The 23,729-nt window shown below is 46.7% G+C and overlaps 1 protein-coding gene across 1 annotated transcript in view; it reads left to right on the plus strand.

The window, feature by feature from the left end:
- The window catches only part of CDK8 (cyclin dependent kinase 8), a 176,960-nt gene extending 154,228 nt beyond the window's left edge, over positions 1-22,732 (plus strand). Inside the window, exon 13 of the mRNA XM_067016833.1 lies at positions 22,344-22,732. Within this exon, the coding sequence (XP_066872934.1) occupies positions 22,344-22,415 (72 nt within the window). The 3' untranslated portion in view covers positions 22,416-22,732. The remainder of the gene's footprint in view (positions 1-22,343) is intronic.
- Positions 22,733-23,729: the final 997 nt, after the last annotated feature.

The following is a 23,729-nucleotide window of genomic DNA, read 5'->3' on the forward strand; positions in this document are numbered from 1 at the left end:
ATTAACCTCATATTTCTTGCATGCCTACTACGTGTCAGGCATTTTTCCGGGCACTAGGGATCAGAGATCAATAAGGCAGACAAAACCCCTCAGGGGGTTTATACACTGGGGAGTGAGGGAAGATGGCCAATAAAAAGAATATGAGTGAGTGTGTAATACGGTGTCGGTTGATAATAACCGCTCTGGAGGAAAAGTGGTTGCGCCTGGGAGAGCGTGAAGTGTTCAAGATGGTTGTACATGGGTCACCAGTGTCTGGGGCAGTGACACCCTGGAAGCCTGAGTGATGACAACAGAAGGTTCACACTGGACAGGCACCAAGGCCATCTCCACGCGAGCCGTGTGACCTTGGACATCTTCCGGAACCACCTCTCTTTTCTCATCACGAAAATGGAGATAGTAATAGTATCTACAAATTTTGAATTCTCCTACTTTCCTCGTCTGCCAGTTTTTCTTATACATTTTCTAAACAGACAGCAAACGGTGAACATGGGCTTTCCCAAATAATTTTTCTGAATTATCCCAACCGAACTTATACAGCTGGGTATGTGAATGCAACTCGCACAAAAGGTATAAAAATCGGTTCACATTTTGATGTACATGTAATTCGTCATTATATATATAAATAGGTGTAAGCTTTTTATTTTGAAATGATTATAAAGCTCCATGAAGTTGCAGGAACAGGACAGAGTCCCATGTACCCTTCACCCAGCTTCCCCGTGGTGACGGTCCTTAGCTTAAACAGCACTCATGGGGGCGGGAGCCGTGGGCATCCGGGGCCTGGGGTGGGGGGCTTCTGTGGTTCAGTCATGTCCTATATTTGGGCCCGGCGATGGTTCAGTGAGCGTTCGCCCTTTAGGTGTCAAACTGTACACATCAGCTTTGTGTCTTTTCCAGTAAGTTCTGTTTTGCAATTTGTTCAGGGTTAACAGAGAGAGCATGAGGGTGCAGGAATGAAATCTCCTGCTGATTTTTTCTCCATTTCCCCCATGAGGCCACTAAAATGGCAGTAAAGGAATTGTTTGAAGTCTAAACTCACAAGGAGAAAAAAATGGGAGAGCAGGTGACAGGGTATTTCAACAAATGTTTGGAAGATGAAATGAGGGGAAACCAATTTAGCAGAGCTAAACCTCCCCCCACCGCCCTCCCCACCGCCCAGTACAGGCGGGAGGGAACTAGGACAGGTTGGGAGATGCAAAAGACCCATAAAAATAGTTACCTGTGGGCTTCCCTGGTGGCGCAGTGGTTGAGAGTCCGCCTGCTGATGCAGGGGACACGGGTTCATGCCCCGGTCCGGGAAGATCCCACGTGCCGCGGAGAAACTAAGCCCGCGCGCCACAACTACTGAGCCTGCACTCTAGAGCCTGCGAGCCACAACTACTGAGCCTGTGTGCCTAGAGCCCGTGCTCCGCAACAAGAGAAGCCACTGCAATGAGAAGCCCGCGCGCCGCAACGAAGAGCAGCCCCTGCTCACCACAACTAGAGAAAGCAGGCGTGTAGCAACGAAGACCCAACGCAGCCAAAAATAATAAATAAATAAACTTATAAAAAAATAAAAATGTTACGTTTAAATGGAAGGTAAACGAACCCCATTTTTCTACTAATTTTTCTTTTAAAATGGAAATGAATTCCCTAGGAAGAAAAAAAGTCTTCCGCAGGTTGAATTCAAAACCTGTGGGAGAGGGTTGGATACTGACGGACCCAGGGCGTCTGGAGCTTTCAGCCCTGGGGCCTCCGGCAGTGCTTCTGGAGACGTGCAGGCTCCACCCTCGGGGTGGTCACAGCCTCCGGCGGAAGCAGATCAGGCCAGAGTATCATGCCCCCATCCACGTTCTCACCCCAAACCCTGTTGTATATTAAACTGTGTCCCCCGAAAAAGATATGTTGGAGTCCTAACCCCCCAGGACCTCAGAATACGACCTTGTTTGGAGACGAGGCCTTTACGGAGGCGATCAGGTTAAAATGAGGCCATGATGGCGTTCTCCAATCCAGCGTGACTGTGTCCTCTTGAAAATGGGAAATTTGGACCCGGACACACACACAGAGGGAAGATGACCTGAGTCAAGAAGCCCTGAAGCCACCGGAAGCCCAAGGAGGGGATGCGTCCTGGAACGGAAGGACTCTTTCCCACAGGTTTCAGAGGGAACGAGGCCCTGCTGACCCGCTGATCTTAGACTTCCGGCCTCCAGGACGGTGAGACAGTAAATTTCTCTCGTTCTCGGCCACCCAGCTTGCGGTGCTTTGCTCCGGCAGCCCTGCTGAATCTAAAGAAACTCCTACAGGTGGAAATTCCCCGTGATGAATTTCCTAAAACTAGGCTTGTTAGTTTCTGGTTGGAAGACCAGATTAAAGAGGGTTTTGTTTTGCTTTGTTTGAATGGCATTGGCTTTTAAACTACAAACACTGACCTGGACAACACCCACCCCAGCCAATCTGGACAATTCTTTACCATTTTGGCTAAAGCAGGGGTTTTCCCCTCTTTGGGAAAAGGGAAAAGAAAAAGACAAGTAGTTAAATATCGAGGCCTGTCTTCTCCTGGGCTTTGAAGAAGAAGAAAAGCAGCTTAATTGGCTCTGGCCTGTCTTGTGGGTGATTTGACATTCTTTTTTTTTTTTTTTTTTAAACATCTTTATTGGAGTATAACTGCTTTACGCTGGTGTGTTAGTTTCTGCTTTACAACAAAGTGAATCGGTTATACATACACATATGTCCCCATATCTCCTCCCTCTTGCGTCTCCCTCCCTCCCACCCTCCCTATCCCACCCCTCTAGGTGGTCACAGAGCACCGAGCTGATCTCCCTGTGCTGTGTGGCTGCTTCCCACTAGCTAGCTATTTTACATTTGGTAGTGTTGATGTGTCAGTGTCACTCTCTCACTTTGTCACAGCTTATCCTTCCCCCTCCCCGTGTCAAGTCCGTGCTCTAGTAGGTCTGTGTCTTTATTCCCGTCTTACCCCTAGGCTCTTCATGACCTTTCTTTTTTTTTTTTTTCCTTAGATTCCATTGCAGCTCTATTTACAATAGCCAGGAGATGGAAGCAACCTAAGTGTCCATCATCGGATGAATGGATAAAGATGTGGCACATATATACAATGGAATATTACTCAGCCATAAAAAGAAACGAGATTGAGTTATTTGTAGTGAGGTGGATGGACCTAGAGTCTGTCATACAGAGTGAAGTCAGAAAGAGAAAAACAAATACCGTATGCTAACACATATATATGACATTCTTTTTAGAAATAGATAGCCGGGAACATTGTCTCATATTGAAATGCAGCTCCCTCAGTCTCTAGTTTTAAAGGCACCCCCTGCTTCTTGAGAGCCCCCTGGCGTATCCCTCTGCTCTCCAGGACCGGCTGGAAACTCAGCCTGGCTTCCCCTGTGCTTACTCTCTGCCAGTGCCTTCTCTTTCTCCGCATCATTTTTAGGATTTTCCCCCTTTCAGGATCTCTCTGATGCAGCACAGGGAACTCTGCTCAGTATTCTGTAATAACCGATGTGGGAAAAGAACCTGAAAAAGAATAGTCGTATGTATGTGAATAACTGGCTCACTTTGCTGTACACCTGAATCTAACACACATTGTAAATCAACCACACTCCAGTATAAAATAAAAATTTTTCAATATATTAACATTTGGGTGAAAGGTACATGAAAAATCCTTGTATTATTCTTGCAACTTTTCTGTGTAAGTGTGAAATGTATTTCAAAAGAAACATAAAAAAAAGAAAAAAAGATCTACCTGAACCCCGAGGAAGTTTGGAAGAGAACAATGCACTTCTCTGTCTTAACCACACTGTCCCGAAGTCCCAGTCTCCACCTTGGCTGGAGGGCACCTACCTTCTCTCCCCCTCCCCTCCTCTACACCCCCGCCCCTGCCCAAGCAGCAGGCAAACCCCCATCTCTGAGGCTCCCTCCAAAGGCTCAGAGCTGAGCCGGGAAAGGCTGCAGACCTCCTGTAGTCCAGTCCTGCTAAAGCGTGTTTTTCCACGTCATCAGCATCTGATTGCCCTGGCTTTGCAATTCGTGGCGTTTATTCCAGACCATCTCCGGAGGCTTTAGGGGAGCATTACCCTGGAATTTGAAGAGGAAGGGAACATTCTGAAACCTCCTTAGCTCTTGGAATGTTTTCTATTAGAAACCCTAGGCCGTAAGATTGCCTCATTTGGGTATTTTTTAAACGCCAATTTCTTTTGTGCCCTGATAGCTTTCAGACCACGGCTCTGTGTACACAATTGTACTCTGATGAAACATAGGAATGATTATACGACCAGATCTGTTTATACAAAAGACCACCAAAGACACGTCCTTTCCACCTCAGCTTAATTTAGGGCTGTCCCAGAAGCTTCTGGAAATAGGGTCTATCTGCTGGGCTTAGGCACTTGACCCAAATGGTGAGACGGAGGGCTTGTGGGCACATTAAAATTCTTCGGTTCTTTCACAGGAGATGCTAATACGTCGAAACATGGCATCCTTTGTAAAGGTTTGTGTTAAAGGGAAGGCGGTATATACGGAGACAATCAGAGTAACAATACTATTATCACAAATTACAGACCTCTTTGGAATTGTGTTTGATGTGAAATTATAGTCTGTCTCCAACTTCCTTTTTGCAGCTGGGAGTTGTTTACTATTGAACCATGCAACCTTAAATTACAGAGAAGATGGAAAAAAAATCTTTGTTCGGGGCATAGTCTGTACTCATCTTTGAAGATATCTTGAATTGAGCACCAAATAACATTCCTGTTAGTTATTATACAGGTTAACTCTAACTACTTCCTGGTTGCTTGGGTAGTTTTGAAGGTGGTTGTATGTTCATATATAAGAAAAATCTGGAAATTCCGGAAAATTTTCAAAGCTGAAATAAAATGGCAGTGATCTGAAAACTAAAATCAAGGTTTTAACCTTTAAAAAAACGATCATCGTCATTGTTAATTTCCCTTCAGACTTTCCCTGGGATCTGGCAAAGGAAAACTGCCGAAAGCTCAGCCAGACTGCAGTTGGGCAGAAAATCTTCTGTAGACTCTATTATTGCAACCGACCAGCACTATTTGGAAATCAGACGTAAATAACGCCAAGGAGTTAAGGAGGCAGGAAGGACTTGGCCATCTCGCAGTGTCCGCCCGGAACCCTGGCTGCTGTGGGGGTCCAGTGGGCACCACTTCCACCACCCAGCAGCCGGCGGCCCTTGGAAAAGCACCTTCATTTTGGAGGTTCCTGTTCCCTTTTCTGTAAAAAGAGATGATCTTTAAGTTTCCTTCCAGTTCAAAAAAAGCTCTGTTTCTAGGCCAATTTCTGATTCATTAGCTGACGTTGGGTGCTTATAGGAAGTCTTCAAGGAAGAACTGAAAGTTCATCAGTGTCATAAAAATTTGATTCAAGAGTTCCCGGGTCTTCTAGGCTAGAAGCTGATGCCTTCAAGGAAACTTAAATCAATCAGCTGTCCTCAAGCAGGCGAGGAGGGTGCCTGCTCACATGGGACACAGTAAGCATTTAGTCATTGACAGGCTAAGCGGACGGATGGATGGACGGATGGATGGTCCTTGAAGTTAAAGACTGAGAGGCAGGAAAGGGCTGGCGGAGTATTTAAAAGGGCAGAAACATGTCTGGAAAAGCTCCATCGTTTTCCTCTCTGACTTGTGGTCCAACAGCTTCCTAAAGGCTCTCTTCATCCAGGTTCACCCCAGTAGGAGCCACGAGACCAGTTAGCATCCCTGCTCGAAAGCTTTCCAAGGCCCTGCGTTGTGTATAAGGTAAAGCCCTGTTGCTTCGTCTGACGTGCCAGAACATGTCCCGGCAAAACTGTCCGCGTGCGTCTTCTGCCTTCCTCCAGGGCTGTCAGAAGGCTCTGTCCTCAGAGGACAGACACCCTCCCCGCCCGTGCACGCATGCCTGTGTGCTTATGCTTCTCCCAGGCCTGCAAAGTCCTCGGTCCTCCGCCACCCAGCAGTCTCCGGGGGCTGATGTGTGCTCCCTGCCCACCTCCTCGCCGCCCCTGGCCTCCCTGGATCTCACTCATCCACGTGAGAAATGGTGATTTTCCCCCCCGATCTCCACTAGACGATAAGCAGCTTGAGGGTAAGTATTCCTGTAATATTCCCTTCCCCACAGTACACAGCATTGTCTGATTAATAGAAAGCTTTGTTGCCATCAGTGAGGTTTCAGAGGCGCTGGTAGATTTACAAAACCATTTCAAATAAATTCTATTAAAGTGAAGGGAGGCTGCCTTTCTGAAGGCCATATAAAAATAGACTTTTAACATCAGAATTCCCATCTGAGTGATAAATTGAATCACATATTGGGATAAAAAAAAGGAGGTGATCTTGGTTTTTCATTTCTTCTGCTCTCTGTTTCCAGGCAACATTGAACTTGTCCAATAAAAGAGTCTAAACAGGAGGCTGTGAGAGATACGACCTTAGTTCGAAAATCGTGCCCTGAACTGGCCAGACACGCGACTCAGCGCTGTGACTAGACGCTCCTGAAAGGCCAGCCCTCTTTCCTCATATTAGGGTTTTGCTTTGTTTTGTTTTGTTTGTAGTGATTTAAGGAAGAGAACTTGGTGTTGGAAAGAGCTTAGGATTTGGAGTCACATACTCTAAATAACTCAGATCCCGAGTGCATTGCTGTGAGATTGGGAAAAACCATTGACACTTCCTGAGCTTTGGTTTCTCTGTCTCTGAATCGGTCGTGATCAGCCACCCAGGCCACCTCACGCTGACGCGATGTGTATGTGATGTGACGGCAACGCTGACCGAGTGATAAAGATGCCATCATGATTGTGCCTTTGTCATCCCAGGAAGCACTACACGAAGCTCAGGGGAGGAGGGGCGGCCCTTGGAATCTCTGCCTGGCCAGGACTTCAGGAGCTTCCCAGTTGGTCCCGTTGGCGGCCCCTGCATCCTGGGGCGGCGGGGGTGGGGTGGGGGGGGTCACCTTCCCGCAGCCAGAGTTAGAACCAGCTTGGCTGTACCTTCTTGCCTTCCACCTCCTTAGTCCTTGGCCGACATGCTCATTCCAACCCACCACCCACTGTGGCCCTCGGCCTCTGGATTACACTCTTTTCCAGCCACTGGGGCCAATTTGGGGTGACCCGGGGATAAGTGAGAATGGCGGGCGGCTCCAGCCCGATCCTGGGCTACATCAGAGAGAGGTCCTTGCCATTTGTCCTGTGCTCGGTTTTGAGCCCTGATACACTCCAGCTCCGCATGTGGCCTTTCCATTCTTGTTAACACGGGGAGAGAACAACATCCTTCCTGTGAAAACGGTGAGGCCTCTCTATCCCTTGTCTGGTTCGGGGCAGCACAAGATCAGGACAGAAGAATGTGAAAGCCATGGAGAACCCCTGGGGCTGTTAACTTCCACTCACCCCTCGGGTCTTCAGACTAATGCTGAGGACCACCAGGAGAGATTTTTAGAAAATTTTATTGGAGTCGAGCTGATTTCCAATGTCGTGTTAATTTCTGCTGTACAGCAAAGTGACTCCGTTGTACATCTACATCCATTCTTTTTTTGTATTCTTTTCCATTATGGCTTATCCCGGGGTATTGATTGTAGCTCCAGGAGAGAATTTCTAAACGAAAGGAAGGAAAGCTGGATTTATTAGAAAGCTTTCTCCTCCTTCCATGGGAGAAGGAGCCTTTATCTCCCCACAAAATACACCATTTCGGAAGAAAGCTAAAGCTTCTTTCTACTATGACAAGATAAAATGTTCCTTTGTCAGGAATGGGAAAACCTCAGATGAGGCAGCCCTTCCCTGCCAGATGTGAGGGTGATTTCTGTATTTTCTGTCCACTGTAAGTCAGTTCCTACCCCTCAGACATCTTGAGAGCAACAGCGGGGGACATGTCTTCTGAAGAGAGATTTTTCAGACGGCACTTGAAGCCCTCAAGGCCGGCCGCCGAGGCTGGCTGGACGGCACCTCTGGGTTATGGCTGGGACAGCATATTCTTCTGGAAAATTGTGTTACTCTGAAGCATCGTAATTCTTCTCCTTGACCCCGTGAAGCTTACGAGACAGGCCCAATTATTGAGCCATATGGCAAAGAGAATTTGGGGCAAACAAATTTGTATTTCGTTAAGATGTAACAGCCTCATAAAAAGGTGATAATTAAAATGTAGATGACAGTAGGTGTGCTTGTTGAGAGCTGGCTTGTAGCTCACCAGCTGGTATATCCCAGGTGACACTTGTGTTCCACAAGCAGCGGTTTATAGGCAGGTAACATTTCCAATATTCTCTTCCGTCCGTTTTCCCGTTTGGCAATGTTTCTGATTCCTTGTGTCACCCCCTCAGGTCAGCTTTATTCTGCAGACTTTCGTAGGGCATCCGTCTAGGAGTACAGTCTATCGAAGGGCTTTTTGTTGTTTTTTAAACATTTTTCTTACTTACTTGCGTGAGGCTCTCCTCCAGGATGGGAGAGAAGAAACAAGAGTGCTTTCCTCACCTAATTCCCCTCTCGGCTTGGAATGGTAAATGCTAAAAGCAGCTTTGCTATGCAGAAGGCTTCTACACCCCCCGCCCCCGGGGAGGTTAGAGTTAAGTTAAAGCAACAGGAGCTGTTTTCCAGCTACAGGCTGGACGGGGGTGAGGGAGAGGCGAGCCAGGTTTCCCTCCTCTGCAACCACCGCATCCCCCAATCTGCTCTTTCTTCCTTTTCTCAGCCTGTCCTCTTCCCCCATGGACCAAACCTACAGGGTCCGAGGTGGGAGGAGAGGGCCAGGAAAGGAGGGGCACAGGAGGGGAGGTCCCCCAGCTAATTCTCTCCTGCCAGAGGTGCTTGAACCCGGGGACCACTCAGAAGCATAGGGACCCCTGACTCTGAGCCTCCATCCATCACGTGAGTGACATCTTTCCTCTCCTCATCACCGCCCAGCAGCCTGCAGGTTCCTCAGAGCCGTCTTTCTCTGAAGCTAAGCGGAGCGAGATGTTAGATCTCGATTCCAATTAAGGTCGCCTCTGATTGCACCAGACAAGCCCCTGCTGCGGAGGAAAGCAGGCTGAGAAATGTGGCATTCAGGAGGTCGTAATCAGGACCAGGGGTATCAGATGAGTCTTCTTCCTGTGAAAATTACATGAAATGGGAACTACAGAGTCATCAAATAGAAATAAAAATAGGAGGCCACCCCTCTCTAACCATGAATTAAGAAACAGCACAGGGCACGTGGTGGCTCCCGAAGTCAGCTCAGCATTGAATTGATTGGGAGCCGTGAAGATGAGGTTGGGGTTCCCCTTAGGTCAGCAGTTCCTGCATCTCAAGAGGGAGAGCTGGGGTTTGCTTTTCCACCTGTGGCCCAGGCAAAATCTGATGGCATCTGGAACACCCTCAGCCTTTCCCCCAGAGGCCACAGCGAGGGCATATGCCACTTCGCATCTTGAGGAAGCACGTGAGGTGTGAAATTATTCTAGGAAAAAAAAAAAAATAGTACACAGAATCTCCATATCTCCCAGATTCATCTGTTGCTAATGTTCTGCTCTATTTGCTTTATTATTTGCACATTCTAATATACATATATTATGTTACCTTATATTGCATTCTATTATAGCATATCATATGTAACAGGAGCTAGAGATGACTTTCTCTGAAGTATTTGAGAGTCAGTGCCGTACATTTGGCCCCTTGACATCTATATACATCAGTGTGTGTTTGCTGCAAATGAGGCTGGAACCAGCCTCCTCCACGGGCCCTGCCTCCACGTGGCTAACTTGGGCTTCCTCACAGCATGGCCGTCTCAGGGAAGTCGAACGACCATACTGACTTTTAAGAGGGAGCACTTCATGCAGCGAAGGCAGAAGGTGCAGATCTCTTGAAGGCCAGCTCAGAAGTCATATGGCGTCATTGTCACCTGTGAAATTGGTCCAGACGAGCCACAGGGCCAACTGGGTTCAAGGGCAGGAGCACACAACCCCACCTCCCCTGGAGAAGAATTGTTGGCCATCTTGAATCCGCCACGTCACCCACCACTTTCTATCTTGTGGTCTAAGCGCTTCTGTACGATTCTCTATCCCTACTACACTCTGAAGAGCAGCTCTCTGGGGGTGGGGTTCCTGTCCGACTCCCCTTATTAACCTCTCCCTTGGCGCCCAGCTCAGTGGGTCGCACATAGAAGATGCTTTACTATTTATGGAATAAATACGGGTGAAAAACAGACCTCTCGATAGTATAACCTACGCACATGGTTTCTGAGGACCCTGAAACCCTAGGAAGGCTCTTTGATGGTCCCCCGGTCACACAGCCCCATCTTGTTCACCCCAATGGCAGGCGGGCCTGCGGCTCGGCGTTCCACAAGGGCACTGAGACTGGCCCCTAGGTGGGTTACTAGGGGATGGTGGGAACGTGGCCGGGCATGGATCGTTGGCTTTCTCTGCCATTTGGTGCCTGTGTTTTTGAGTACAAATCCTGCCTTGAGTGGTTAATTGGCTTCTCTGGGCCATAATGGATGCATAAAATAAGCCGGAAACATCTTTTCCCTATATCTACTAACAGAGTAAGGATGCCAGGTTGAAAATACCCTGGGAGAGACATGGAGAGTAGGATTTGTGGTTCGGTAGCAGCGGACGTGGCTGAAAGGCTGATCTGTCCACTTCATCCTGCCCTCCCTGATCCGCTGTGACTGTGCTTAGGAATCTGTAAAGCCAGCTCGGTCAATGACCAGGCCAGACGTTAGCAACTACTCAGGGTACCTAATGCAGCTCCGCTCAGAGGGATTCATCACTTCACTGAAACTAAAGCACAGAGGGTTCGACATCTTCCCCTCAGGTACCAGCAGGGCCCCAGCCCTTATGGGAGCCACAGGGAAATCAGAACCAGTGCTGGTAGATTCTGTCTCAGGGGCCAATTGGCTCAACTTCAATTTTGGTCCTCAAGACAATTTTTGTTTTGATGTTTAAAAAATTGCCTAGAGGCTTCCCTGGTGGCGCAGTGGTTGAGAGTCCGCCTGCCGATGCAGGGGATACGGGTTCGTGCCCCGGTCCGGGAAGATCCCACGTGCCGCGGAGCGGCTGGGCCCGTGAGCCGTGGCCGCTGCGCCTGCGCGTCCGGAGCCTGTGCTCTGCAACAGGAGAGGCCGCAACAGTGAGAGGCCCGCGTACTACCAAAAAAAAAAAAAAAAAAAAAGATTAGTAAAAAATTGCCTTGCCTGTCTGTGGGCCCTGATTTTTGTGACGGTTCCGAATGAATTCTGACAAGTTAGGGTATCTTTCTGGATCTTGATAGAGATGTAGGAAGATTAATTGCATCTGTCTTCTATGAGAGTTACAAATTCAGCAGAATGCCAGTCTGGGAAGGCAAAAAGGGAAGCGTTCCTGACAGCAGCGCCATGGAACGGACGGCACATGTGAAAGACCCCAGGGCGCACAGAACACAGCTGAAAGGTATAAATGAAACTCGCGGTCTGGAGCCCTGGGAAACACCTAGTCACACCTGTGAAGGACTAGCCATCATCTTGGCTAAAAAACATCCCACTTGTCTGGCAGTCATTTAGACGGCCACCTCAAGTATCTGCGATGCCACCAAGCTCCAGGAAGGAAGTTAGAGCGCCTCTGAAAAGTTAAAAGAGACGTCACACAATTTGTGACAAAAATCCATGAAGTTTCAGATAGAATTCCAACAGACTTGGTTATTTGGTGCTCAACTCACAGCCAGTGAGAAGCACCTTTAAGAAGAATGCAGGGGCTTCCCTGGTGGCGCAGTGGTTGAGAATCCGCCTGCCGATGCAGGGGACGCGGGTTCGTGCCCCGGTCCGGGAGGATCCCACGTGCCGCGGAGCGGCTGAGCCCGTGAGCCGTGGCCGCTGCGCCTGCGCGTCCGGAGCCTGTGCTCCGCAACGGGAGGGGCCACAACAGTGAGAGGCCCGCGTACCGCAAAAAAAAAAAAAAAAAAAAAAAAAAAGAAGAAGAATGCAGAAGGCTTCTAGAGGCAAGAACATGAACGATGGAAGGAAATCACAGCCTGACGGAGTAGGAGGAGACAAAGACAAAACCAAACCAAACCGTAGAAGCAGATGAAAGTCCGCAACAAGCACAGCATCCTGGGACCAGGTGGGGGAAAGGCGGACAGCCCTGTATTCTCAAGTCTGTGAGAGCCTGGCCGTGCCCCACTGCAACCTGATATAAAACAAAATGGGCAGGGCCTCATGGAAATCAACAAGGGGATCAAATATGCTCATCATACTGCATTTATACGTACAGCTTAGAAACCTATTCCGCCAAAATGACTAGACATTTTGAAAGTTTTTAACACTTAACGGAATCGATATCTAAAAAAATGTATTAACTGAGTCTATCAGTCTCGTAGGACTGTCATAACTGACTGACTTCAACCTGACATCTTAGCATAATTCATACAAGATTCATACATGTTGCTGCGTGTAGCAGGAGTGGTTTCTTTTTACCGCTGAAGAGTATTGTGTTTCACAGATGCCCTACCTACACTTTGTTTATCCAATCCATACCCCAGTTAAGAGACATTTGGGTTGTTTCAGGTTCTTGGAATCGTGACTGAGCCCTCTCCAAACATTTTTATACAGGTGTTTGTGTGAATGTAGGTTTTAATTTTTCTTCGGTAATTATCTGGGTGTGGGATTGCTGGCTCGTATGGTAAGTGTATGTTTCGTTTATAAGAAACTCCCAAACTGTCTTTCCAAGGTGGCTTGCCATCCTGCTTTCCTGCCAGCAATGTACGAGAGTTCCAGTGGCTCCACGACCTCACCAGCGCTTGACCTCCTTGGTTCGGTTGCCCTCCTCTTAAACCACGCTGGAGGCTTTGGACTGAATCCTGGAAGTGAACGGGAGCGCTGCTGAAGGGACGGGAACCGAGGCGTGGCAAGGTGGGGTGGGTGTTTCAGGGAAATCACGCCCTCATCAGGGAGGCTGGTGAGGATGCTGTTATGCAGGAAAGAAATGATGCAGGTCTGAATGAAGGCAGCAGCAGAAGCGGGGAGAAGTTCCAATGATGTTTAAGGAGGACAGTAAGCCAGACTTGATCTCCGGGACGTGTGCGTATACAAGGTGGTGGGGAAGCGGAGGAGCCGGATAAAGGCAATTGTTTTCTCAGCACATTTGTCGGTAACTTCAGAGTAACTAGAAAAGAGGATTTCCTGGTGGCTCTACTAATTTTTCTTTTGAGGCTGAGTTAGTTGTGTTGATGCACGATGCAGCACAAACACAGGAATGAAGTTTTAAGAGTGTTACAGGCAGAACTGTGTCCCCCAAACTCATATGTTGAAGTCCTAACCCCCAGGACCTCAGAATGTGACTGTATTTGGAGAGAGAGCCTGTAGAGAGGTGATTAAAATGAGGCCATCGGGTGGGCCTTAATCCGATATGACTGGTGTCCTTGTATGAAGAGGAAGAGACACCAGACACACACGTGCACAGAGAAAAGGCCACGTGAGGACACAGGGAGGAGGTGGCCGTCGACACCCCAACGAGAGAGGCCTCAGGAGAAAGAAAGCCCTCCCGTCTCTCGGTTTGTATCTCGGAGTTTGAGAAACACTGGTGTTCTCACCTCCGCCCACCTCCCCTCACTGGATCACGGGCTCCCTGAGTGTAGTGTGATCTCGTCAGTGTTCACTCCCTATCACCCAGCGCAGCGCTCGACTTCACTATTTGTAGAATGAATGACGGAACAGAAAAGTCTTTATCTCATCTGGCGTCCTGAGAACCTGTAGCTGCCGGTGCCGCTGGAGGCTCAAATGAGAGACACGAATTTTATGAAAAATATCTTCCGGAACGCAGCTTCCTTCCATAAAATGTGTCCAGTGCAGGTGATGCAGAGCCAGCGGAGGGAAACGACGGTTTCCCTTTCGTTACAGATGGCTTCTGTCTGCGTGCCAGATTTAAGTCCTATTAGTGTTTGCATGAATCGTCATGCTGTAGCAGAGGTAAACGTTTTGCTGCCCCCTCTGCCTGCCTCTGCCCCCAGGCGCCCCCAGGCCCGTCTCACACACACACAGCATGCTGCCCTCCTGGCCTGGCTTTGCCTCTCCCCACTTCCCCCTGATAGCTCTCATTCATCTCATAAGACTTTGCCCAGATCTCAGCTCCTCTAGGAATTCTCCCATGACTGATTCAGACGAGATCAAATACTTCTTCTGTATGCTGGCTGTACACGCTGTGGGTACAGCTATCGCATCATGCACTACGGGACACCACACTCACCCGTTCCCGAGGTGTGTTCCCAATATGTCCTGCATCCCCTGAAAGCAAGGGCCTGTTTCTTCCATTAAAAAAAAAAAAACTTCATCCTTGGTGCCTGACACAATGCCTGGGATAGAAGTCAGGCAATGCAGGATAGCTGTTATCATTTTAAATCAAACAGTAGTAAATCATGGGAAGGAAGGTTAGGTATTATACAAGTTAGAATGAGTTACTTATAAACTAAATCATTTTTCTTTTCCATTTCACTTCTTTTTCTTCTGCTCATTTCTTCCTAACATAACTTGTTTTCAAACTGCTGAGCTCTAAGATTGGCGAGACAAAAAAATGGGAAAAAGAGAAGAGAAATAAAGAGAGCGAGGGAGGTCATACTTAGACACACACACACACACACACACACACACACACACGAGGATAAGGATTTTAAACCCTGAGATAACCACATTCCATCACTAATTCCCTTAGCTCTTTGAGGTGAAGAGTACGGAGTCCTGAGCCTCTAAAAATAGGGCTACAAAGCACATCTCTTTCAACAAGGGTCTGAATGTATCAATTAATGCTTACAGAGTGCTTTGAGGATGAAAATTTACACACAAATCCTTATTAGTATGAGCTGTGCTCTGTACAATAAGCCTTAGATGTGAAATTTACACAACACGTCAAGTAACATGGTTCAGAAATAGAAAAGCATGTGCAAAGTACATATGCATCATTCACATTAATCGTATAAAATCAAAAACTCCCAAACGCTCCCTCCAGACTGGACTGCCGATAATCTGAATTTTAACCCTTTGTGTGCAATTCCAGTATGATTGTTGGCCCAGGGTAGGGCTTTGTGATATATATTTTAATGTACTTCTAGAGGATTTTCCTTTTTTTGTTAGATACGTTAAAATGACCCCACTCTGATGTTTTTTTTCCAGTGAAGGAAAAAGTTGGCAGCACTCCAGAAAATTCATATATTTCATTGTATGAGATTTGAAATGCCGGGTTTTGCCATATGCGTCCATTGTAGACATGACAACGATTCTAACGTAGAGGTGACTTCTTCTGTCACTTTTCTTCAGTTTGGATGAGAGTCCTGTATGAGAAAGGGCTATCGGGTTGGCCAAAAAGTTCATTTGGGTTTTTCCATACAATGTTCTAGAAAAATCCGAACGAGCTTTTTGGCCAGACCCATTTTTTTTTCCCCCACTTCTTTGAAACAGGGAGAAACTTACAGGGGAAAACACTGCTGCTTTACGGTAGCGGCCTGTCGAACGTTGGTCTTCTCCCTCGGATGGTTGCTTCGTGAAGCCAGGAGCTCTGCCTGCCTTCTCACTTGGTACTTGGCACACAGCAGGTGCTCAGCAAACACCCCACTCAAAGGACATGGATGGAGGAGGTGGGTGCAGACAGAGTGAGGACGGCTATTAATGACGTTAGTGCTGTCTAAGCGAGCGGGAGAGCCTGATGGGTAGCGCACAGTACGGAAGGCTATAGCACAGGTTTCCGAGATTAAACAGAAGGTCCCAGTTTGCTAAGGTTGATGAATCCGGCTTCAAACCACTCAGTTATATGCATATGTTTTTGTTGTTACTTAAACGTATGACCCGAGGAAAGAAGAGGATAGTGTGGTTACCTTTGAAGCTCTTTGCCTTAAAGGACGAGCATACGACTTAGGATAAGTCAGGTAGAAATCCGGGCTATCCGGAATCCAGTCTTACTCACTGTGGGGTGCCAACCGCACCTTCGGTGGCGTCTCGCACTTCCTCGTGCCTCAGCGCGGTGTGTGTTGAATTTACCCCTGGCCATTGTTTACGGAGGCCTGACTTTTCGTCAAGTTGAGCTCAGCATGTTACAGCCTTCACCTCTGATCCCACTGCACTGCATGGAAGGCATCCTTACACCCATTTCACAGAACGAAGGAACTGAGGCCCAAATTCCGCAGAACGTGGATTTAAACCCAGTCCCTTCCCTAAGTTATGCTATGTTGGGGGAGAGACTGCATTTTGGACTTGCACATGTCATTTAACTTTTATGATCACCCGTTTTGGCATTTGTACAGTGAGGTGTGAAAACAGTTAACCTTTCAGGTCTATTTTCCTCTAAAATTCTACCAGTAGAAGGAGGCAGCGGTGAGGCGCCCTGCTGTGGAGCTGTCCACGGTCCTGACAAGACGGGCGCCAATAATGCAATAATCAGCTTATCAAAGGAAGGAACACAAGGAGCCCAAACCGCCTCCATTAATAAAGATTTGCTGTTATTCTTTGGGCCTCTTAAGTAATTAAGCATGCCATCTCCTACCGCTGGGTGTCTGCATTATGCCGGGAACCAAGCCTCTGCAAATCAAAGATGCAGGTAGCCGTGCACACACTCCTTTCCCCCCCAAAACCTGAAATGCCTGTGCGTTCCAGCCAAATGAGCTGTAGAACATTTTGTCTCCTTTTTGTATTCTTTTGCCTTGACTTACAGATTCTTCTTCTTTGAAGCAGATGTCCTTGGACCTGATTTTCCAAGCTTAGTCACCCTAAGAACAGAGTGAGATTAATTTAATGAGTTCTCTAAGAAATCAAATAAGTTCCTTTATTTTAGAATATTTTCATTGCTTCTCTCATTTGTGCACATAGATATGTTTCTATAAAGGGAACTGTATAAGCAGTAATATCCATGTCATTTCAAAAAAAAGATGTAGTGGATACAGGAATGTTGAAAACATGAGATGAACACCCACCCATACTTTTCTCTGTAAATCATGGCTAGTTACTGAATTTTGTACCATCATTTCTTTTTTTTTTTTTTTTTTTTTATTTTTTTTAATTTTTTTTAATTTTTTTTTTGTGGTACGCAGGCTTCACTGTTGTGGCCTCTTCCGTTGCGGAGCACAGGCTCCGGACGCGCAGGCTCAGCAGCCATGGCTCACGGGCCCGGCCGCTCCGCGGCATGTGGGATCTTCCCAGACCGGGGCACGAACCCGTGTCCCCTGCATCGGCAGGCGGATTCTCAACCACTGCGCCACCAGGGAAGCCCGTGTACCATCATTTCTTATCATTGACCTTATACATAACCCTAATGTATAATTTAACTTGTAAAATAGCATGAATAATAAACCTCTGGTATTTTGAAATCTTTTTACTCCATTATGACATTTGCAAGGTTATGGGGTGTTTTTAAATGAATTAATTGCTTTATTTTTGGCTGTGCTGGGTCTTCATTGCTGCATGCAAGCTTTCTCTAGTTGTGGCGAGCAGGGGCTACTCTTCGCTGTGGTGCACCGGGCTCTAGGTGCCCAGGCTTCAGTAGCTGTGGCACGCGGGCTCAGTAGTTGTGGCTCGCGGGCTCCAGAGCGCAGGCTCAGTAGTTGTGGTGCACAGGCTTAGTTGCTCCGCGGGATATGGGATCTTCCTGGGCCAGGGCTCAAACCCGGTGGATTCTTTTTTTTGCGGTACGTGCGCCTCTCACTGTTGTGGCCTCTCCCGTTGCGGAGCACAGGCTCCGGACGCGCAGGCTCAGTGGCCACGGCTCACGGGCCCACCCGCTCCGCGGCACGTGGGATCCTCCCGGACCGGGGCACGAACCCGCGTCCCCTGCATCGGCAGGCGGACTCTCAACCACTGCGCCGCCAGGGAAGCCCTGGCAGGTGGATTCTTAACCATTGCGCCACCAGGGAAGTCCCAGGTTTTGGGGGTTTTTAAAGCAATATTTAAAGGCCTAAGGAGATCTTTGCAAACATACTGAAATAGTGTGTCCCGCTGAGAATTAATTATAAGCTAGGAATACCTTAATAAGCATGTATTGGGCCGCAAGAAAATAAAATTCTAAAGGCAACAAGTGGTCAGGTTATGAGCTGGGCACTGCTCTTAGTGGTTGCCTAAATCTCTGTTTGAATTGTGTGTTCACACACATCTGCATATATATAAATACGGTTTTACACTTCCAAATACACACATACATTTTTTCTTACATGCACGTATAAAGTAAACATATATGACTGAATCTAAGCCATTTACATATGGAGCCAGGGAGAATTCATCTATTTTCCCCCAAATTATCTTCCTGAGTGATTTGCAAGGGGAAGAAGGTCTCCAAAGGGGGAATTTTGAAGGTGCTTGGAGCAAACAATGAACGAGGTAAATTCTCAAGTCAAGCCAAGGAAAAGAAGCAGAAAACCTAGTACCTGGTGCTTCTCCCAGCCCCAAGGACTAAGATGGAATTTAGGGAGAGGAATATTTTCCCCAACTCATGCACAAAAGGAAAGGCCCTAGGGCTGGGAAGCCTGAACAGAACAGGAGGTGATTTCAACTCCTAAAGAGTTTGCAGTTCTGGGAATGTTGGAAGCCGCCCCCTGGGAAGAGCCAGCATCAGCCTGAAGGTTGTGGCAGAAACTACTGCCCGGAAACAGAGCTGCCCAGCACTCACGGTGCTGTCCAGAGGCCTGGCCAGGCAGCAGCACGGGGCAGCTGGCACAGACTGAGTACATCCCTCAGAAGGCAGCAAGGACCTGGGGACGGTGTTATTTGAACCGTGTTGGGGGAAACAAGGTCAACCTCCAAATCAGTTACATTTTTCACATTATTATTTTTTAATAGATCTTCATCAGAGTATAATTGGCTCATAAGACTGTGTTAGTTTCTGTTGTACACCGAAGTGAATCAGTCATATGCATACACATGTCCCTATATCCCCTCCCTCTTTTTTTAAATTGTTCTTAACTTTTTTTTAAACATCTTTATTGGAGTATAATTGCTTTACAATGGTGTGTTAGTTTCTGCTTTATAACAAAGTGAATCAATTATATATATACACCTTCCCATATCCCCTCCCTCTAGCGTCTCCCTCCCTCCCACCCTCCCTATCCCACCCCTCTAGGTGGTCACAAAGCACCGAGCTGATCTCTCTGCTATGCTGCTGCTTCCCACTAGCTATCTATTTTACATTTGGTAGTGTATATATGTCCATGCCACTCTCTCACTTCGCCCCAGCTTCCCCCTCCCACCCCGTGTCCTCAAGTCCATTCTGTACATCTACATCTTTATTCCTGCCCTGCAACTAGGTTCGTCAGTACCTTTTTTTTTTTTTTTAGAGTCCATATATATGCCTTAGCATACGGTATTTGTTTTTCTCTTTCTGGCTTACTTCACTCTGTATGACAGACTCTAGGTCCATCCACCTCCCTACAGATAACTCAATTTCATTTCTTTTCATGGCTGAGTAATATTCCATTGTATATATGTGCCACATCTTCTTTATCCATTCATCTGTGGATGGAAACTTAGGTTGGTTCCATGTCTTGGCTATTGTAAATAATGCTGCAATGAACATTGTGGTACATGACTCTTTTTGAATTATGGTTTTCTCAGGGTATATGCCCAGTAGTGGGATTGCTGGGTCATATGGCAGTTCTATTTTTAGTTTTTTAAGGAACCTCCATACTGCTCTCCATAGTGGTTGTATCAATTTACATTCTGACCAACAGTGCAGGAGGGTTCCCTTTTCACCACACCCTCTCCAGCATTTATTGCTTATAGAGTTTTTTGATGATGGCCATTCTGACCGGCATGAGGTGATACCTCATTGTAGTTTTGACTTCAATTCTCTAATAATTAGTGATGTTGAGCATCTTTTCATGTGCCTCTTGGCCATCTGTATGTCTTCCATGGAGAAAGACATACAGACCTTCTATTTAGGTCTTCCACCCATTTTTCCATTGGTTTGTTTGTTTTTTTGATATTGAGCTGCATGAGCTGTTTGTATATTTTGGAGATGAATCCTTTGTCTGTTGTTTCATTTGCAAATATTTTGTCCCATTCTGAGGGCTGTCTTTTTGTCTTGTTTATGGTTTCCTTTGCTGTGCAAAAGCTTTTAAGTTTAATTAAGTCCCATTTGTTTATTTTTGTTTTTATTTCCATTACTCTAAGAGGTGGGTCCAAAAAGATCTTGCTGTGGTTTATGTCAAAGAGTGTTTTTCCTATGTTTTCCTCTAAGAGTTTTATAGTGTCTGGTCTTACATGTAAGAGGGAAGTTTACAACAATTCAATCTCACCTCAAGAAACAAGAAAAATCCCAAATAAATAGTCTAATCCTGAACTTAAAACAGCTAGAGAAAGAAGAACAAAGAAAACCCAAAGTCAGTAGAAGGAAAGAAATCATAAAGACCAGAGCAGAAATAAATGAAATAGAAGCAAAGAAAACAATAGCAAAGATCAATAAAGTTAAAAGCTGGTTCTATGAGAAGATAAACAAAATGGATAAACCCTTAGCCAGACTCATCAAGAAAAAAAGGGAGAGGACTCAAATCAATAAAATTAGAAATGGAAAAGGAGAAAAGGAGAAACCACATCTGACACTGCAGAAATACAAAGGATTTTAAGATACTACTACAAATAACTATATGGCAATAAAATGGACAACCACGAAGAAATGGACAAATTCTTGGAAAGGTACAATTTTCCAAGACTGAACCAGAAAGAAATAGAAAATATAAACAGACATATCACAAGTAATGAAATTGAAACTGTAATTAAAAATCTTCCAACAAACAGAAGTCCAGGACTAGATGGCTTCACAAGCAAATTCTATCAAACATTTAGAGAAGAGCTAACACTGATCCTTCTCAAACTCTTCCAAAACATTGCAGAGGGAGGAACACTCCCAAATTCATTCTACAAAGCCACCATCACCCTGATACCAAAACCAGAAAAAGATATCACAAAACTGGACAGCCACATGTAAAAGAATGAAATTAGAACACTCCCTAACACCATACACAAAAATAAACTCAAAATGTATTAAAGACCTAAATGTAACACATTATTGTTTATATTTACTTAAATTTTAATTTGTAACTATGTTGGTAGTGCATGAGTATATACTTCTTTAGAAAGCATTCAACAGTCAGAAAAAGAGTAAAATCCCATTTGTTATCACCCCTAAACCTGGTTCCCTTTTCCTTTCTCCAGAAATAACCACAATTTATTCCTGCCATATTACAGAACATTTATCCAGAAGAAAAATTATTGACTGAAACTCAGTGTGAATACAAGTTTTAATATTGTCTTTTTTTTTTAAAGAAACACCTGAAATATCTAGAGTTTAGACAACACAAAATGGCAAAAAAACAAACAAAAAAAGAGCTTCCCATGAGATGTTGGAAATATTTACTCTGTAAGCCCAGCCTCATAAATTCAACATGTCTCAATGGAAGGAAAATGGCGTGAAAGCTTTGGGTTTAAATGACTAATTGATGTGCCCTCCGGAGTGTTTCCTAGAAGAAAGAAAGAAAGAAAGAAAGGGAGGGAGGGAGAGAGAGAGAAAGGAAGGAAGGAAGGAGGGAAGAAGGAAAGAAAGGAAGGAAGGAAGAAAGAAAGAAAAGGAAGGAAGGAAGAAAGAGAAAGAGAGGGAGGGAGGGAGAGAGGAAGGAAGGAAGAAAGGAAGAAAGAAGGAAAGAAAGAAAGAAGAAGGGGGCTTCCCTGGTGGCACAGTGGTTAAGAATCTGCCTGCCAATGCAGGGGACATGGATTTGAGCTCCGGCCCGGGAAGATCCCACATGCCGCGGAGCGGCTGAGCCAGTGTGCCACAACTACTGAGCCTGCATGCTACAACTACTGAAGCCCACGTGCCTAGAGCCCTTGCTCCGCAACGAGAAGCCACTGCAATGAGAAGCCTGCTCGCCGCAACTAGAGAAAGCCCGCGCACAGCAGCGAAGATCCAATGCAGCAAAAAATAAATAAATAAATAAAATTAAAAAAAAATAGAAATGTGACATTTAAAAAAAAAAAAAAAGGAAAGAAAGAAGGAAAGAATCTCAGCCCTGAGGTTGTATCTACATGAGGAGGCCTCTGCCAACGCCTAAGCACTTTTTCCCAAAGGCTGTTTAGTGTTCCACACCGATGACTCAAGTTAGGCGAGAGGTAGACAGGTGGCACCTACCATGGGTGACCTGTTAACAGTGTATCAGGAGACTGGATTTGAAGATTTTCATAAAGTATGATAAAGTCCCCTGGTTGGCAGTGTTTCACAAAGCAGACATGATTCCCCAGGCACAGAATAAACAGCCGAGGCTCCTGTGTGCTGGTTAATTCCTTTCTCACATGTTTTAGTGGAACCACTGACTACTGGGGTGTAATTCCACGACTCAGGTGCTCTGAACGTTCTGTAATCTGGTAAATGGTACTTTCATGGCCTAAAAGAGTTCACGCAGCTTCCCTCTGGCCACCATACAGGGCAGAATCCTGGGCACCGGGCATCTCGTTCCTTTGACCAGATGGACAAGACGCGGGACTCTGGATCGGTGACCTGGCTGCTCTCCGGAGGTCAGGAGAGGAGACTGGATCCCTTCACGGACGTGGGAGTGAGTCAACAGTGAATGGGCAGGTGCCCGTGGCAGAGAAACCTGCTCTTACAGCCAGCACCGTGAGCGCCCTGGCAGGACTCGAGGACAAGCCGGTCACCACGTGTCCTGTGCTTTCCTGGAGCTGATGGCTTCTGGTGGAGACAGCACCTGGCTTTCTCTCTTTGTCACCCATGCTCAGGCAATCGGTTCACGGCAAGTTTGAGCGGAATATTTCTTAGAAGTCATCTGGCAGCCAGATGGTTTTTAGACTGATATTATTTTGAAAGGATCTATTAAAGGAAATGATTAGTTAGGGATTATGATAACCCCACACCTCGGGGGCGGGGGAAATGGGTCCATGACCCGCTGCCCTGAGCCTAATTCTGGACAGCCCTGTCGTGTGTGTGTGTGTGTGGGGGGGGGGGGGGGGCGCGGTTCCCGAAGGATTTGGAGAGAAGAATCCCCCTGGGTAAACTTACAAAGCTGGTTTACTCCATGAGTAAAATACTCTTAACCACTGGCCCCCAGGCTGACAATCAGGTCGATCTATTCAGCAACCAGGGACCTGTGCAGAATGAGGGCAAAAGCAACAAAACGCAGCCCAGGCCCCGCCCCCGAGGGACGGAGGGTTACGTACCCCTGCCCCGCCCACCACGCAGGCCTGGCCCACGGGCAGGCGCTCGGTGCACAGGCGCTACCAGGAAGGCAGGAAGGATCTGTCACAGGATGCGCCTGCAGGCGGGGAGGGCAGGGATTCAGGAGGTTTTGAAGAAGGATTTGTAGCATTTTGAGAAGCACGCTTGGCCCTGTAGACAGATTGTGTCTGAGAGCACTGGCTTTGGAGTCAGGCAGGCCTGTTTCAAATTCTTCTTTTAAGAAAATATTTATTTATTTATGTATTTTGGCTGCGCCGGGTCTTCGTTGCGGGATCCTTGTTGAGGCATGCAAACTCTTAGTTGCAGCATGCATGTGAGAAGCTAGTTCCCCGACCAGGGATCGGACCCAGCCCCCCTGCATTGGGAGCGCGGAGCTTTACCCACTGGACCACCAGGGGTGTCCCCCGTTTTAAATTCTTACTGCCGCTTACAAACTCTGTGATCATGGGCAAACTCCTGAACATTTCCGAGCCTCAGTCTCCTTATCTGTAAAACGGGGTCAATCATACTGACCTTGCAGCATTGCTCTACAAATGAAAGGAGATAACATCTGTGAAGCCTTTAACGCACTCGGTAAGTAGAGACAAGTATTACCATGTAAAAGATATGACAAAGTGATG

This window comes from Kogia breviceps, chromosome 16 (assembly GCF_026419965.1).
Source record: "Kogia breviceps isolate mKogBre1 chromosome 16, mKogBre1 haplotype 1, whole genome shotgun sequence".
Classification (NCBI taxonomy): Eukaryota; Metazoa; Chordata; class Mammalia; order Artiodactyla; family Physeteridae; genus Kogia; species Kogia breviceps.